The following is a 15,957-nucleotide window of genomic DNA, read 5'->3' as shown; positions in this document are numbered from 1 at the left end:
ACCAAGTGGATAAGTGGTAGAGCTGGGATTTGAAACCAGGTGCTCTGATGCCCAGGCCCTTGCTCTTTCTGCTAGGCCACGCTGCTTCCACTATTTGTAGGTAGGCTGACCATTTTATTTTTGTTGAAAATCAGAATGCCATCCTCTTAGGAAGTGAGGGGTTAAAGACCCTCAGCATTCTGGGGTGTCCAAATCACAGAGCTGCAAAATGCGGAAGGCCCAAACCAGAACAGGTTTAAATGCAAATGGTTATAATAAAGATCATGGTATTTTTTTCAAGTGCTCAGTTTGTGCCAAGCACTAGGATAGGTACAGGATAATCAGATAGAGCAGTCTCTGAACTGTGGGGCTCCCAGTATAAGCTGGAGGAAGTACAGGTATTGAATCCAGGCACAGAGAAGTGAGGTGACTTGGCCAAGGTCACACAGCAGGCAAGTGGTGAAGCTGGGAGGAGATCTCAGCTCCTTTGATTCCCAGGCCAGTGCTCTTTCCACTAGGCCCTGCTGCTCCAAAGGCCAGGCACTTAATGTGAATCATCTGAGGGTGGGGATCCCCTGAGCTCATCAAGCTGACAGGGCCAATTCTGGGCACTGGTGTATTTTTTTTTTCCCAGAATGGCCCAGCACAGGCTACAAAAATCCAGGATGGTCCCAGCTAATCCAGGATGTAGCTAAGCGCTTAGTAAAACCAAATGACTATTGGGCTGATAAAAGCTCTCATGATATCCCGACTGGATTATTGTGTCAGCTTCCTCTGGGATCTCCCTTTCTCCTGTCTCTCCCCACTCCATTCTATTCTTCATTCTGCTACCCTGTTCATTTTCCCACAGAAACGCTCTGGGCATGTCACTCCCCTCCTCAAAAACCTCCAGTGGTTGCCTATCAACGTTCGCACAAAACAAAAACCCCTCACTCTTGGCTTCAAAGCTCTCCATCACCTTGTCCTCTCCTACCTCACCTCCCTTCTCTCTTTCTACTGCCCACCCCGCATGCTCCGCTCCTCTGCCGCCCACCTCCTCACCGTCCCCCATTCACGCCTATCCCGCCATCGACCCCTGGCCCACGTCCTACTGCTGTCCTGGAATGCCCTCCCTCCTCACCTCCGCCAAACTCTCTTCTCTTCAAAGCCCTTCTGAGAGCTCACCTCCTCCAAGAGGCCTTCCCAGACTGAGCCCCCCTTTCCCTCTGCTTCCCCTCCCCCCGACCCTGTACTCCTTCCCCTCCCCTCCCCTCAGCACTCTGCTCATTTGTATATATTATTTATTACCCTATTTATTTTGTTAATGAGGTGTACACCCTCTTGATTCTATTTATCTTGATGTTGTCTTGTTTTTGTTTTGTTCTGTTTTGTTTTGCTGTCTGTCCCCCTGTTTAGACTGTGAGCCCGTCATTGGTCAGGGATTGTCTCTATCTGTTGCCGAATTGTACATTCCAAATGCTTAGTACAGTGCTCTGTGCATAGTAAGCACTCAATAAATACTATTGAATGAATGAAGAAAGTCAGGCCCCGGGCTTTATCCACTAGGCTACCTCTTTACTCTGGATTTGTGTCGGTAGTGCTGCAGGTAGACTACACCTGCTGGGAAGGCAATTTATTTATGTTTGATTTCTAGGCAGAAGGGCAGTTTTATTGTGAGCCTACTATATAATTTATGGTCCTAAATATATAGCTGATGTAGTTATGGGTTGACACCATTCTGCTAAATATGAACCCTTCTGGAAGGCTTTTATAGTCAGTAACAGTATGACTCTAGTTTTCTCATTCTGCTTTCCATGTCTGAGCTGTTTTTGGGTGGTGATTTTGGGTTTTTTGTATTTTTGCTTTTGGATCCAGTGAAACAACTGGACTTGATCCAATCGCCTGGGGAAGCAATGCTGCTCGTGTTTTCAAAAACCTCTTGCCTCTGGAACTCCCTAGAGTTCTTCCACAGTGAACTGCCAATTTTCTGACACAAACAAGCTCTGCAACCAAATCCGTTATCTGTGGAGTGTGGGCCAGTGGGATGGGTATATTGATGGAGAAAAGAAGTAAACGGCAAAGCTATCAACTTGTCTTTATGGAAATGTTGGGTGATATTCTCTCACTGGGAGAGATCAATTGAAGCATTTGGGAAGAGCAGTGTTTTAAGGGTCTCAGTTGGATGTAAATGGAGACTTGGAATGAATGCTTATTCTGAGATGGCAGAACGCACGCTTCATGTAGCTGCCAGTAGGAAGGCGGGCCTCCATGGCCCTGCAGATCAGAGACATGAAAATCAAAGCTCGAACTTGGAGTGTTTGCAATTAGAGGGGAAAATGAAGTGGGGACTCATGAGGTTAGACCATGAAAATGAAATCACAGGCCACGTTATAGATCTCATTAGAGGCCGACAAAGCCAATCATTAACGTCCAGTCGTAGATTGGTGGTGTTGAATGGAAGACTCACCACACCCTCATGTGCTCCAGGAGATCTGGAATGACGAGATCAGACTAGCCCTGCGGCCTTTTGAGTAGATTCCAGAGGCCCGGTGGATTTACCTGTCATTTCAGGGAGCGGGAGGACAGGGAATGATGGGCACCGGCCAATTAGGCCCCACCCCAATCCCCACTCTAAGGGCCACCAGCCAGGGTGATCCCACTTCCTGGAAGTCCCAAGCCCTCCCCTCCGGCCTCCCATCCTTGGCACCAACGCCTGGCATCCTGGAAATGTGCCCCGATGCTGGCAAGAGCTAGCCCAACCCCCATGGTGCAGGTGGATTTGGATGATTAACTGCTTGTTGTCTGGAGCAAAGTAGCCTGTGGCAGGGAGGTGGCCTGGAGGGTGAGACTGAGAGCCAAATGGTTTATGGTATTTAAGCTCTTACTATGTGCCAGGCATTGTTTTAAAATCTGGGGTAGATACGAGTATTCTAATCTAATCAATCAGGTTGGACCCAGTCCATGCCCCACATGGAGCTCAAAATCTGAATCTCTCTTTTACAGATGAGTTACTGGGACACAGGGAAGTGAAGCGATATGCCTAAAATCACACAGCAGACAAGTGGCTAAACCGGGATTAGAAATCAGGTTCTTCTGACTCCCAGGCCCGTGCTCTATCCAGTAGGCCCCATTGCTTCTCATGTTGCTTGGGATCTGCGAGTTAGGTCTGAATGGATCGTTTTCTTGAATTCGTAGTAGTAAACAATTTATTCAAAAGAACTACTAATTCAAGCCCTGATGGAATTTTGAAGTTCAGTGCCGCTTAGTGGGTAGAGCACAGGATTAGGAGTAGAGAGGACCTGGGTTCCAGTCCCAGCTGTGCCACTTGCTTGCTTAGTGAACTATTTCACTTTTTTGTGCCTCAGTTTCCTCAGGTGTAAAATGAGGATTCAATGTCTATTTTCCCTGCCCCTTAAACCATGAGCCCCATGAGGGACAGGTTCTGTGTGTGATTAGATTTGCATTACATCTTCTCCAGTGCTTAGCACAGTCCTTGGCACATAGTAAGTGACTAACAAATATCACAATTATTGGTATTTTAACAAGATTTAGGGTGTGTCCACTTAGTGGAGCAGTGCTTCAGATCTTTAGGATTCTTAAGGGCAAGGATCATGTCTACTAATTCTGTTTTATCCTCCCAAATGCTCAGTACAGGGCTCTGTACAGAGTAAGTGCCCAGTAAATACCACAGATTGATAGATTGACTGAAGCAGCATGACCTAGTGGAAAGAGCACAGGCCTGGGAGTCAGAAGGAAGTGGATTCTAATTCCAGCTCCACTACTTGTCTGCTGTGTGACCTTGGGCAAGTCACTTCACTTCTTTGTGTCTTAGTTACCTCATCTGTAAAATGGAGATTAAGACTGTGAGCCTCATGTGGGACAGGGACTTTGTCCAACCTGATTTGCTTGTATTCACCCCAATGCTTAGTACAGTGCCTGGCACATAGTAAGCGCTTAACAAATACCGCAATTATCATTATTCTTATTATTTTAAGGTGAACCTCTCCTTCTTTGCCCTTTGAAGGATGAATTTGTCATCTTGTCCAAACCCTTGTAGATCACAATCTCAACCCAGACCCGCAAACCTTAATTCCTATCTGGTTAATTCTATTTTCCTGAAATATCAGTGAAAATCAAAATTAATCAACTGTATTTATTGAGTTCTTATTGTGTGTAGGCACTGTACTGAGTGCTTGGGAGACTACAGTATAATAGAGTTGGTAAACATGATCCCTGCCCTCAAGGACCGTAAATTTTAGAGGGAGAGCCAGGCGCTAAAATAAATTAAGGTAAAGGAAGCCACAGAGTTTATGGATGTGTACATAATCCCACCCTTATCTTCAATTTTGCCAGCATGATCAGATTAGAGATTAACCCGGTAGATGTTCAGAATGTCAGAATTAGGGTTGAAGATAAACTATATCCAGGCCTCAGGAGATTGATTCAGTAAAGGGTAACGATACTCAAAGCTTGTAAGATGATGGAAATATAAGCAATCTAACTTGATCTCAGATTTTGTCAAGAATAAATAATGTCCAGATATTCCAGAAAGGATAAAGCTGTCAACTCCTAGATAAAAAGAACTGAAGTTGCTCCAATTTTATCTAGATGTATTTGTAATGGCACCAGTTTGAGACCACTTAACTTGTGGTCTGATGACAGTGTATAAATGTCATGATGTGTAGGTGGTGCGGGGACACCGCGGAAAGACGGCCGAGGCCTTGGCTCAAGTCAGGGAGGCTCTTGGAAGATTGTACCCTTCCACGTGACAGCTCAGAGGAAGGTGCGTTGTTTTCCTCGGGCTTCTTACTACTTGTCATGGGCAGGAAATGTCTGCTATATTGTCCTCTCTCAAGTGCTTAGTATAGTGTTCTGCATGTAGTAAGAACTTTGTAAATACAATTGGCTGACTACTGAGCTCTGGCCAGTGGGGAGGAAGTTAGACCCTGAAAGTTGGGAAAAAGATGGGTAAAGTTGGACTGGAGAATGAGTTGGATCGTTCGGGTCTCAAGAAGCTTCTGAAAATGCCAAGCTCTGTGCACTTAAAGACAGATCTGGAAACTCAGGGCAGGATACCGACAGGCTGGGGAACTGCTCCGGGTTTAGGTTAGAGGTCTGACTAGGGGCCAATTCACTTCCGACCTTCGGCGGTCCATCTGTGATGCATCGTTTCTGGGGACCGGGCATGGCATTGAGAAGCAGCCTGGCCTAGTGGATAGAGCATAGACCTGAGTTCTAATTCCAGCTCTGCCACTTGTCTGCTATGGGACCTTGGGCAAGTGACTTCACTTCTCTGTGCCTCAGTTCCCTCATCTGTAAAATGGGAATTGAGACCGTGAACGCCATATGGGATAGGGACTTCCAATGTTTAGAACAGTGCCTGGCACATGGTAAGCACTTAAATACCATAATTATTATTATTACAGGGGCAGAGTAGGGAGGTCGATTCAGGGGAGAAGTTGCACCCTCTTCTCTGCTGTCTTTTCTCACTTGCTGGTCCTTTTGCTTCCCCTTCCCCTGGTCAGTTCTTGCCATCCCAGTCCCTGGACCTGCTTTTTTCCTTCCATCTCCAGGCCCTCCTGAAGCTCTGTGGGAGGGGGTGATGGGTAGTTGAGGGGGAAGGGGAGGGAGCCAAGTTTTCCCTCAGGCTGGTCTCCCGATCCTGGATCGAATATGGCAGCTTGCTTTTGTGCCCTCAGAGTTGGCTGAATGGTGCAGAGTCACCTGGAGGGAACTTCTTTAGTAACTCCATGCTCCTTGGGAGTTTGTCCAGAGCTGAGGAGAGGGGGTAGACTAGTACTCTATGATCTGTGACACCTGGCTGGCAAGTTAAGCAGCGTGGCTCAGTGGAAAGAGCACCGGCTTGGGAGTCAGAGGTTATGGGTTTGAATCCCGCTCTGCCACTTGTCAGCTGTGTGACTGTGGGCAAGTCACTTAACTTCTCTGTGCCTCAGTTCTCATCTGTAAAATGGGAATTAAGACTGTGAGCCTCACATGGGACAACCTAATTACCCTGTATCTACCTCAGCGCTTAGAACAGTGCTCTGCACATAGTAAATGCTTAACTAATACCAACATTATTATTATTATTAAGTTTCTCTTAAGTTGTAAGCTCCATGAGGACCGTCTCTTATCGTAATTATAGTAACAATTATCAATCGTAACAATTACTAATCCGGGGAGACAGACAAAAACAATAGCAATAAATAGAATCAAGGGGATGAACATCTTTCTACTGCCCACTCCGCACGCTCCGCTCCTCTGCCGCCCACCTCCTCACCGTTCCCCGGTCTCGCCTATCCCGCCATCGACCCCTGGGCCACGTCCTCCCGCGGTCCTGGAACGCCCTCCCTCCTCACCTCCGCCAAACTAATTCTCTTCCCCTCTTCAAAACCCTATTTAGAGCTCACCTCCTCCAAGAGGCCGTCCCAGACTGAGCTACCCCTTTTCCCTCTGCTCCCTCTGTTCCCTCTTCCCCCCCCTTCACCTCCCCTCAGCTAAGCCCTCTTTTCCCCCCTTTCCCTCTGCTCCTCCCCCTCTCCTTTCCAATCCCCTCAGCACTGTGCTCATCTGCTCAACTGTATATATATTTTCATTACCCTATTTATTGTGTTAATGAGATGTACATCACCTTGATTCTATTTATTTGCTATTGTTTTAATGAAATGTTCATCCCCTTGATTCTATTTATTGCTATTGTTTTTGTCTGTCTCCCCCGATTAGACTGTAAGCCTGTCAAAGGGCAGGGACTGTCTGTATCTGTTACCGGTTTGTACATTCCAAGCGCTTAGTACAGTGCTCTGCACATAGCACTCAATAAATACTATTGAATGAGTGAATAATCGTATGTGTACCATGTGATGAGCTCTGAGATAATAGTATTTGTGGTACCTTTTTAAGTGCTTACTGTGTGCCAAGCAGTGTTCTAAGTGCTGGGGTAGATCAAGATAATCAGGTGGACACAGTCCTTGTCTCAAAGGGATTCTAATCCCAGCTTCGCCATTTGTCTGCTGGGTGACTTTGGGTAAGTCACTTAACTTGTCTGTGCCGTAGTTTGTAAAATGGAGATTAAGATTGTGTGCCTCTTGTGAGACACGGATGGTATCCGTGATTAGCTTGTATCTACCCTAGTGCTTAGAAAAGTGCTTGACATATGGTAAATGCTTAACAAACACCGTCATTATTAAGGGTCTCACACTCTAAGGGAAAGGGAGAGAAGGTTTTGAACCCCTGTTCTACAGAGAAGGAAACTAAAGAACAGAGAAGTGATGTGACTTGCCCAAGGTGACACAGCAGGTACGGGGTATAACTGGGCTTAGAGCCCAGGCCTTCTGATTCCCAGGTCTCTGTTGTATCCCCTAAACCACATTGCTTCACAGTTGTAAATTCCCATTAATCAAACAACGTTGACAAAAAGGGTGTCTCTTGGGAACAAGTTCCTAAATTAGGGAACTTTATGATCTAACAATTATGGCTGGTAAATACTGGTTACCAACAATAAAGTATTGTGTTTTGATTAGAATTAATTATCAGAGCACCCAGCTGTCCAGGTTCAGCATATTTTAGTACTGATGACAAAGATTGCAAAAAGCAGCACTTTACTACAGTTGAATGTGTAAATTGCCTTTATAGGATAAAATCCAAGTACTCAGGTTTTTTTTGTATTTTATAAAGGAAATTCTGATTTCCATTTTGGAAAGCTAGAATTCTATGGATTTATTTTGCAGGGTATGATATTTTCAGGTGAGTAAGTATTATTTTTCTTGCCACTACACAGTGCTCTTATGCTTTATTCTGGAGAAACTCTGCCAATTGGTTAGTACAGTGCTCTGCACACAGTAAGCGCTCAGTGAATATGTGATTGAAAAACATTGTGAAGGGCTTTTAGATGATAAAGGGGAATTAAGTAACCCAACCAACAAAGCCCCACTCAGTCACCCCGAATGAAGGACTGCACCAAGACTGTAAGCCTGGTGTGGGCAGGGATTCTCTATTGCTGAAATGTACTTTCCAAGCGCTTAGTACAGTGCTATGTACTCAGTAAGCACTCAATAAATACCATTGAATGAATTCCCACCTCCAGACAGTTGAAGGAATTCTAGCAAGCTGAGAATCAGCCTGCCAATCAATCAGTCAACCTGATCAGATTTTATCTACCCCAGAGCTTAGTACAGGGTCTGGCACATAATAAGCACCTAACAGATTCCATTAAAAAATCATATTTTTTGAGAGCTTACTACTTACAGAGCACTGTATTGAGTACTTGAGAGAGTACAATACAGTGGATTTAGCAGATATGTTCCCTGCTCTTGCTTCACATCCTATGGATTCTGAAGTTCAGCCCGCGTTGTCCTAGTGGGGCAGGATGGAGCGGTTGCCTGGGAGATGGAGGTGTTACCACAGTACCGTGGTCTGGGAGATGGAGAGATTGCCCCAGTACTGTTGTAGAATTTGTATAACACTCTTATTTTTAAAAAATGATTTCCCCTTAATTCATTTTGCTCTCATATTGTCTCTGGGAAGGCAGGAGAGTCAGATATTACCGTAATTAGTCACATAATTGCCTTCTTTGTTCACTTCAACCCTCCACCTCAAATATTTGAGGAGGAATCAAAAGTTGTTTGTTTTTTTAACATTACATACTGGTAAATGTAAGCAGTGATAACAGCAAGCTTCAGCGTGGGAAGTAAGGGAGACTCAGATAGTAACATCAAGAAGTCAGGCTTGTAATGAAGAAACTAGCTTATTCTTCATAGTGGGCAAACTCCAGGACAGGAGAAGCAGAAGGGGAACAGGGGGATGTTTCTGTAATTTACGGAGCGCCTATTGTATAGAGTATTTGGGAGAGTGCAATAGAAGAGATACAGTGTTGTGTTCCTTAACTTTCACTTCCTTCTCCCCTCTTTTCCTTTTCCCTTTTTTCTCCTATTTTTTCCTGTTCTCCTAAGTAATAGACCCTCCCCTGATGTGGGGGTTGCAAAAATTATACAGAAGATGTGGGGCAATTATGCGAGGAAATATGGTATTAACCACATTTTCCAGATGAGGAAGGAAATTGAGGCCCAAAGAGGTTAGGACTCTTTTTCTGAGATCAAACAGCGGGCCAGGAGCCGAGCCGGCCCTGGAGTCCCAGTCCTCTGACTGACTCCCAGGGCCACTAGTTCATGCCGTGGCCAGCAAGACCAGAGATTTGTGGACCACAGAAGGCTTGGGGCTTTCTGACACATCACGTTGGATGCAATTCAAGGTGTGCAGAAAGCAAAGTTTTCCAATCTTATTTCAAGCTGACCACGCTCTGTTGCTACCTCCAGGACAGTGTAAACATAAGGAGATAGCGTTCGCTACCTCTGAGTTACATGCGTAAGCTGGGATCGGATAACCAGATGCTTTGTACATTGCTATGCACACAGTAAGCGCTCAATAAATACGATTGAAAGAATCGTTGTCTGTCACAGAGCTGTCATTTATCGGGGGCAGGGAGAATTGGCAGGGGATAATCCGGGGGGGGGGGGGGGGCCGGTGAGTTGGATTAGAGAAAAGGCCACAGGGGGAAAGTGGGGAAAGATTTGTAAGGAATGAAAATATGGTGGCCTGTTTTCTTTCCCCAGCACTGGTAGCTAAAGGAAAGTTGAGGAAATCCCTGCTGAAGAAGGCTACATTTAGGGTTGAGATTTGTTCTGCTCTTCTTATTGCTTGGCTTTCCCTAAAGCCTCCCACATGCCCCCGTTAAGCGTTCAATAAAGTGAGGATGGAATAGCACCTCTGCCACTCCTCTGTGTGGTAAAACTCTGCCTTCTCTCGCTGCATCTGTGTCTGTGGGGATGAATGAAGGGGATTCTCGTGGAAGCGAAAATTGGGCTTAACTTTGAGCTAAATCACTTTCTCAGATGCCGATCGGTCGGCAGACCTGGGGGAGGGGCTCTGTCACTGTGTCTGTCCTGTCGCCGCCGCCGCTGCTGCTGCTGCTGCTGCTGCTGTTGTTGTCGTGGCCCTCTGGGACAGCCGCTTCCACAGGGGTGAGTGCCAGGTTGGGATCACGGTGGGTGACAGTCTCTCCGCTGGCTTCATTCATTCAATCTTATTTATTGAGCACTTCCTGTGTGCAGAGCTCTGTACTAAGCTCTTGAAAAGTACAGTTCAACAATCCCTACCCAACAGTGGGCTCACAGTCTAGAAGGGGGAGACAGACAACAAAACAAGTAGACAGGCATCAATAGCATCAAAATAGATAAATAGAATTATAGATATATACACATCATTAAAATAAGTAGAATAAGAAATATGTACAATTTATACACAAGTGCTGTGGGGGTGGGGAAGGGGGAGCAGAGGGAGACGGGGGCAATGGGGAGGGAAGGAGGAGCAGAGGAAAAAGGGGGCTCAGTCTGGGAAGATCTCCTGGAGGAGGTGAACGCTAAGTAGGGCTTTGAAGAGGGGAAGAGAACTAGTTTGGCTGATGTGAGGAGGGAGGACATTCCAGGCCAGAGGTAGGACGTGGGCCAGAGGAGGACGGTGGGACAGGTGAGAAGGAGGCTTCTCCTGCCTCTCCTTCCCTTTCCTACCCACTTCCTGGGGAGGCCGGTGGCAGCGCAGCACTGTACTAAGTACTGCGGTTAATACAAGGTAGTCAGGTTGGACACCGTCCCTATCCCACATGGGGCTCACAGACTAAGTGTGTGTGTCGGGGAGGATTAACAGGTATCAAATCCCCATTATGCAATTGAGGAAACCGAGGCACAGAGACGTGATTTACCCAAGGTCAGACAAGTGGGGGAGTCGAGATTAGAATCCAGGTCCTTTTTGACTCCCAGGCCCATGATCTTCCCATCATGCCACACTTCTTCTCAATATCTGATGCCATCTTGTGGACATCTGTTGAGATTAGGAGGAAGCTAGAATGTTTCCTCAGGGGATCCCGGCCCTTCCAGTTGCTCCTGGGCCTTTGCCTTCCCCAAACCCTGGGTCTGCCGGAACACTTCTGCTGCAGCTGATTCTGGGCCATGGGGACACAGCTACGGGAGCTGGCTGGTGAACATTAATGTAGCTATAAAATAATTGTGGTATTTAAGTGTTTACCATGTGTCAGGCAGTGTACTATGCGCTGGGATAGATAGAAATTAATCAGGTTGGACATAGTCCTTATCCCACATGGGGCTCACCGTCTTAATCACCATCTTCCAGATGAGGTAAATGAGGCACAGAGAAGTGAAGGGACTTTCCCGAGGTCACACAGCAGACAAGTGGTAGAGCCGGGACTAGAACTCAGGTTCTTCCAAGTCCCAGGCCTGTGGCCTCTCCACCAGCTCTCTACTGGATAGTGTTTTTTAAAACCTCATGAATGGCCACCCTATATGTTCTCTCCCTTGTGATAAGTCCACTCCTCTTGACCCTAACTGTTTATTGTTGCTGTATTTTAGTGTTTACTGTGTTCTAAGCATTGGGGTAAATCCAATTCAGTCAGTTCAGACCTAGTCCCTGCCTCACACAGAGCTCAGAGTTTAAGAGGGTAACAGGTAATTAATTGCCGTTTTACAGATGAAAAAACTGAAGCACAAAGGAAGTCCAGTGACTTGCCCAAGGTTACTCAAGAGGCAAGTGCTTAAGCCAGGTCTTCTTCTGACTCTCAGTCCTATACTCCTGCTACCAGGCCACAATCCCAGCTCTGCCACTTGTCTGCTTATGTGACCTCGGGCAAGTCACTTAACTTTTCTGTACCTCAGTTACCTCATCTGTAAAACAGGGATTGAGACTGTGAGCCCCATGTGGGACAGGGATTGTATTCAACCTGATTTGCTCATATCCACCCCAACCCTTAGTACAAGTGCCCGGCACATAGTAAGCACTTAACGAAATACCATAATTATTTATTACTGCTTCAAGCCATGCTATTCACCCATTTCGTTTCCTCTGCTCTACTTAACGCAAACATATTTGGTGGCTATTGATTTTCCAAATTGTTCATCAGTAATTTATCAATTTTTTTTCAATGGGTGGCCGAAAATGTTGGCCAGCCACAGGCAAGAGTTTGATGTGTCTGTTTTAGGGCTTCTCTGACCCAATTAGACCTAGCCCCTTCTTGGAGGGGCCTGGTCTTTTGTGGTTGTTAATATAAACCTGTGTCTTGGAAAAATTTCACTCTTATTCGCACATTGAACAAGTTTGTGGTAATATGCTGTGGCTGGCGGGTGATGGGTTTAAAACCATTTCTGGTTGTGAAGTAGACCGGAATTGCAGATAAAATAGTCCCATTTTTGCTGTTGTCTAAGGCAATCAATGGTACTTACTGAGTGCTTAGTGAGTGCCGAGCTCTGTATTAGATACTTGGGAGAGTTCAATACTGTAGAGTTGGTAGACCCATTCCCTACCTACAAGGAGCTTGCAGTCTAGAGGATTAAGTGGTGAAGCAGAGCACAGAACTGGAAGTGCCGTACCCGCATCCATTTCCGGTTTGATGACCACTTACTTTTCAGTGACTTGATTAATCTTCAGGCAAGATACTAAAAATGACAAGTTAATATTTAGAGGCAAGAAAACTGGGGCTTTGTTTCCACTTCATTTTTAGGGAAACTGATTTCTCCGGGGAGCCATCAGAGATCCATAGGCCAACACTAAAGTTGCCCTCTTGTGTTTTTCCAGAAAAAAGCCGGAAGCCTCAATGCCAGCCAAGCGTCCCAGGCCCTGTCGAGTGGAGCAGCCGGCGCTGCCAGTCAGGTAAGTCACCTTCTCTCTGGGGCAGCGGATCTCTGAGAGCAAAGGCGGGAGGATCCCAAATCGGCCGTTTCTGCTTTCGGTTTTTTGAGTTCAAAATTTCCATAATTTAGTAGCCTCTCAGATCACTCTAAATAGAGCGCTGGATCAAGCCTGAAACCCCCCGACTCCTTGGAGGCAATTCAATCCCAGGGTGGGGGATTATGTGCTGTGATGGTTCATCCCTGACCCAATAATAGTAAGAATAGTAATAACAATAATTGTGGCACTTGTTAAGCACTTACTGTGTACCAAGCACTGTGTATTAAGTTCTGGGGCTGATATGGGCTAATCAGGTCCAGGGAGGAGCCAGGATTAGAACCCAGGTCCAACCTATGTCCAACCTGATTAGCCTAGTGTTTAGTAAAGTGCCTGGTGCATAGTAAGTGCTTAACAAATGCCAAAAAAAAAAAGGGAAAATGGAAAAGCCCTCCGGGCTTAGATTTGAGTGCACCAGATAGCCATCTTCTGTTGGACCATGGTAGATAATTGGTCTTCTGACAAGTTGCCAACTGGACTTTCCAGCTATCCTCTCTGCATCCATTCAGTGCATGAGCAAGCAGAAAATGATCCACCGAGAGGGCATTGTGGGTGGCCGTGGAGAGAGCCTCTAACTGCATGGATTACCGAGGTCCAGGACGTGGCCTGATGAGGCAAGATAATGTAGCATTTGGAACTTGTATGAGAAAAGCAGTAATGAACTCCGGGAGAAGAATCGTCTCTTGCCTGCGTTGAAAAAGTGAACCCCATTCCCCTGAGTGACTGATTCTGGAATTACTTAATCATATTTATTGAGCGCTTGCTGTGTACAGAGAGCATTGTACTAAGTGCTCGGGAGAGTACAATATTACAGACACGATTCCTGCCCACAATTGCCCTCTGCTGTGGCATATTTTCTCTGCCGTCCATCTCCCCAGCTTCTGCCAAGTGCAGTTGGGAACGGCGGATAGCTAGTGGAGCAGTAAGGAAGGGGAAAGAAATGTACGCCAAGGACACTGGGCAAGACCCCAAATTAAGAATATTCAGGCTTTCTATTGGCTGTCTCAAGCCCAAATCTTCAACAAAACAAAAGGCAGCAGCAAGGGACCAAGCATCGCTTGGATTTCTGGGCTGGCCAGCTACCGCAGATTTTAGCAGGGAGTTAGTTGGTGGCTGAAAAGACAGCGGTGCTTATTACAGTGTTATGCACCCAGGAACCACTCAGTAGCATTGTCTGCTGGGTGACTTTGGGCAAGTCACTTCACTTCTCTGGGCCCCAGTTACCTCACTGAAAAGTAGAGATTGAGACTGTGAGCCCCACCTAGGACAGGGGCTGTGTCCATCCCGATTTCCTTGTATCCACCCCAGTGCATAGTACAGTGCCTGGCACATAGTAAGCACTTAACAAATACCACAATTGCTAGAATTATTATTATTAATTATTGCCTATGGGCAGCCCCTACGATTTCTGAACAGGCCCACAAAAGCTGCAGTGTTCACCCGATGGGAGCATGACCCAGTGAAGAGAGCATAGGCCTAGGAATCAGAAGGACCTGGGTTCTAATCCTAGTTCCACCACTTCTCGTCCCTGTGACCTTGGGCAAATCACTTACTGTGCTTCATTATTTCATCTGCAAAATGGGGATTAAGACTTTGAGCCCAGTGTGAAACAGGGACTGTGTCCAACATAATTAGCTTGGATCTTCCCCAATGCTTACTCTAGTGCCCAGCACATAGTAAGCACTTAACAAATACCATTTAAGAGAAGGTGGTAGTTTTGAATGGATGCAGACTTAAGTGTAGTACACTGGACTAGGTGCTTGGCAAGTATGGATGATGAAATAGCACATTCCCTAACTAAACGGTGTTTGCACTCTGAGGAGATAAATATTGAAGTATTTACAACTGGCGTGTAAAGGTGACCTGCTATTTGTGTGTTCACCTTTTTTCCTTTTTCCCTCTCCCCACCCCCAGCTTTTGTTAAAAATTGTACTTGTTTAGTGCTTACTAGTAGAAAGACCACAAGCCTGGGATTCAGAAGACCTGTGTTCTAAATCTGACTCCTCCCATTGTCTGCTGTGTGACCTTGAGTATGTCATTTAACTTCTCTGTTCCTCAGTTACCTCATCTGTAAATTGGGGATTAAGACCGTGAGCCCTGTTTGCGACAGGGACTGTGCCCAACCTGATGGTCTTGTCTCTACCCAGGGTTTCGCGCCTGGCACATAGTAAGCACTTAACAGCTACCATTTAAAAAAAAAAACACCCCAAAAACAAAACTACAAGTGCATAGGAGAATAGAGCTGAGAGATGGAAGATTAGTAATGGAAGGGGATATGGTCTTTGTATAGTAATTATCTGCTGAGAATGAAAATAGCAGAATAAAGTGCACTGCAGAAGGGGTTTATAAAATCAGTAAGAGAGAAGCTGTGTAGCCCAATGGAAAGAGCGCAGACCTGAGAGTCAGAGGATGGAGTACTGTGGCTGACTCTGCCTCATGTCTGCTGGGTGACCTTAGGCAAGTCGCTTAGCTTTTCGTGCCTTAGTTACCTCATCCTACTTCCTGTTTAAACTGTGAGCCTCATGTGAAACGGGGACTGTGTCCAACCTGTTGAACTTGTATTTACCCCAGTGCTTAGAACGGTACTTGACACAAAATAAACACTTAACAAGTACCACAATAATAATTATTATCATTTATTATGTTCGTAGATTGAGAAAATCAGATTTAAAGTTTGCAGTTATGACTTTGTAATTTTACCTTTAGTCATACAGGTAGCAAGTCTCTGTAGAGTTTGAGAACTATTTTTGTGGCATGTTTATACAGAAAATACTTAGAATACGATAGACACAATATTACAGGTGTTTCAGTTGATGGTGTAGCTAGTGATTAGCAGGACAAGTTAATTACAGTATCCCTGTCCCAGGCCTTAGAGAACTCAGTAGGTAGTGGGTGGAACTATGCTTTGCCTGGATTCTTCTTTCAAATTAACTTGTCATAAATCTGGGGGCTGTGAAGTTTGTGATAACTCAGGGGAAAGCATTTTCTACCAAACTGAATAAATCTTGAGAAGCAGGAAAAATAAAATTTGTGATAGATTCTATTCAGATTATTCACAAAATTTTTACCTTCCAAAGTCTGTGTATTTTTAAGAGTGCTAGAATAGGTAATTCATGACTTCTAGAAGTCATCAATCAATTGCATTTATTGAACACTTACTCTGAGAAGAGCACTGAACTCCGGGCTTGGGAGAATACAGTACCGTAGAATTAG

The 15,957-nt window shown here is 45.6% G+C and overlaps 1 protein-coding gene across 10 annotated transcripts in view; it reads left to right on the top strand.

Moving 5' to 3' along the window:
• The window catches only part of CAST (calpastatin), a 162,848-nt gene that overhangs the window by 66,680 nt on the left and 80,211 nt on the right, over positions 1-15,957 (top strand). For 7 of the 10 annotated variants that reach the window (XM_029073068.1, XM_029073080.1, XM_029073043.1 and 4 more), the window contains exons 3-4: positions 9,846-9,974; positions 12,595-12,669. In XM_029073068.1, coding sequence (XP_028928901.1) covers positions 9,846-9,974; positions 12,595-12,669 — 204 coding nt within the window. The remainder of the gene's footprint in view (positions 1-9,845; positions 9,975-12,594; positions 12,670-15,957) is intronic. The other 3 variants (XM_029073088.1, XM_029073097.1, XM_029073106.1) reach the window with 1 other exon arrangement.

The sequence above is a fragment of the Ornithorhynchus anatinus genome, chromosome 1, assembly GCF_004115215.2.
Source record: "Ornithorhynchus anatinus isolate Pmale09 chromosome 1, mOrnAna1.pri.v4, whole genome shotgun sequence".
Classification (NCBI taxonomy): Eukaryota; Metazoa; Chordata; class Mammalia; order Monotremata; family Ornithorhynchidae; genus Ornithorhynchus; species Ornithorhynchus anatinus.
Note: the sequence above shows the minus strand (reverse complement) of the source record. Positions and strands in the feature narration are given on the sequence as shown.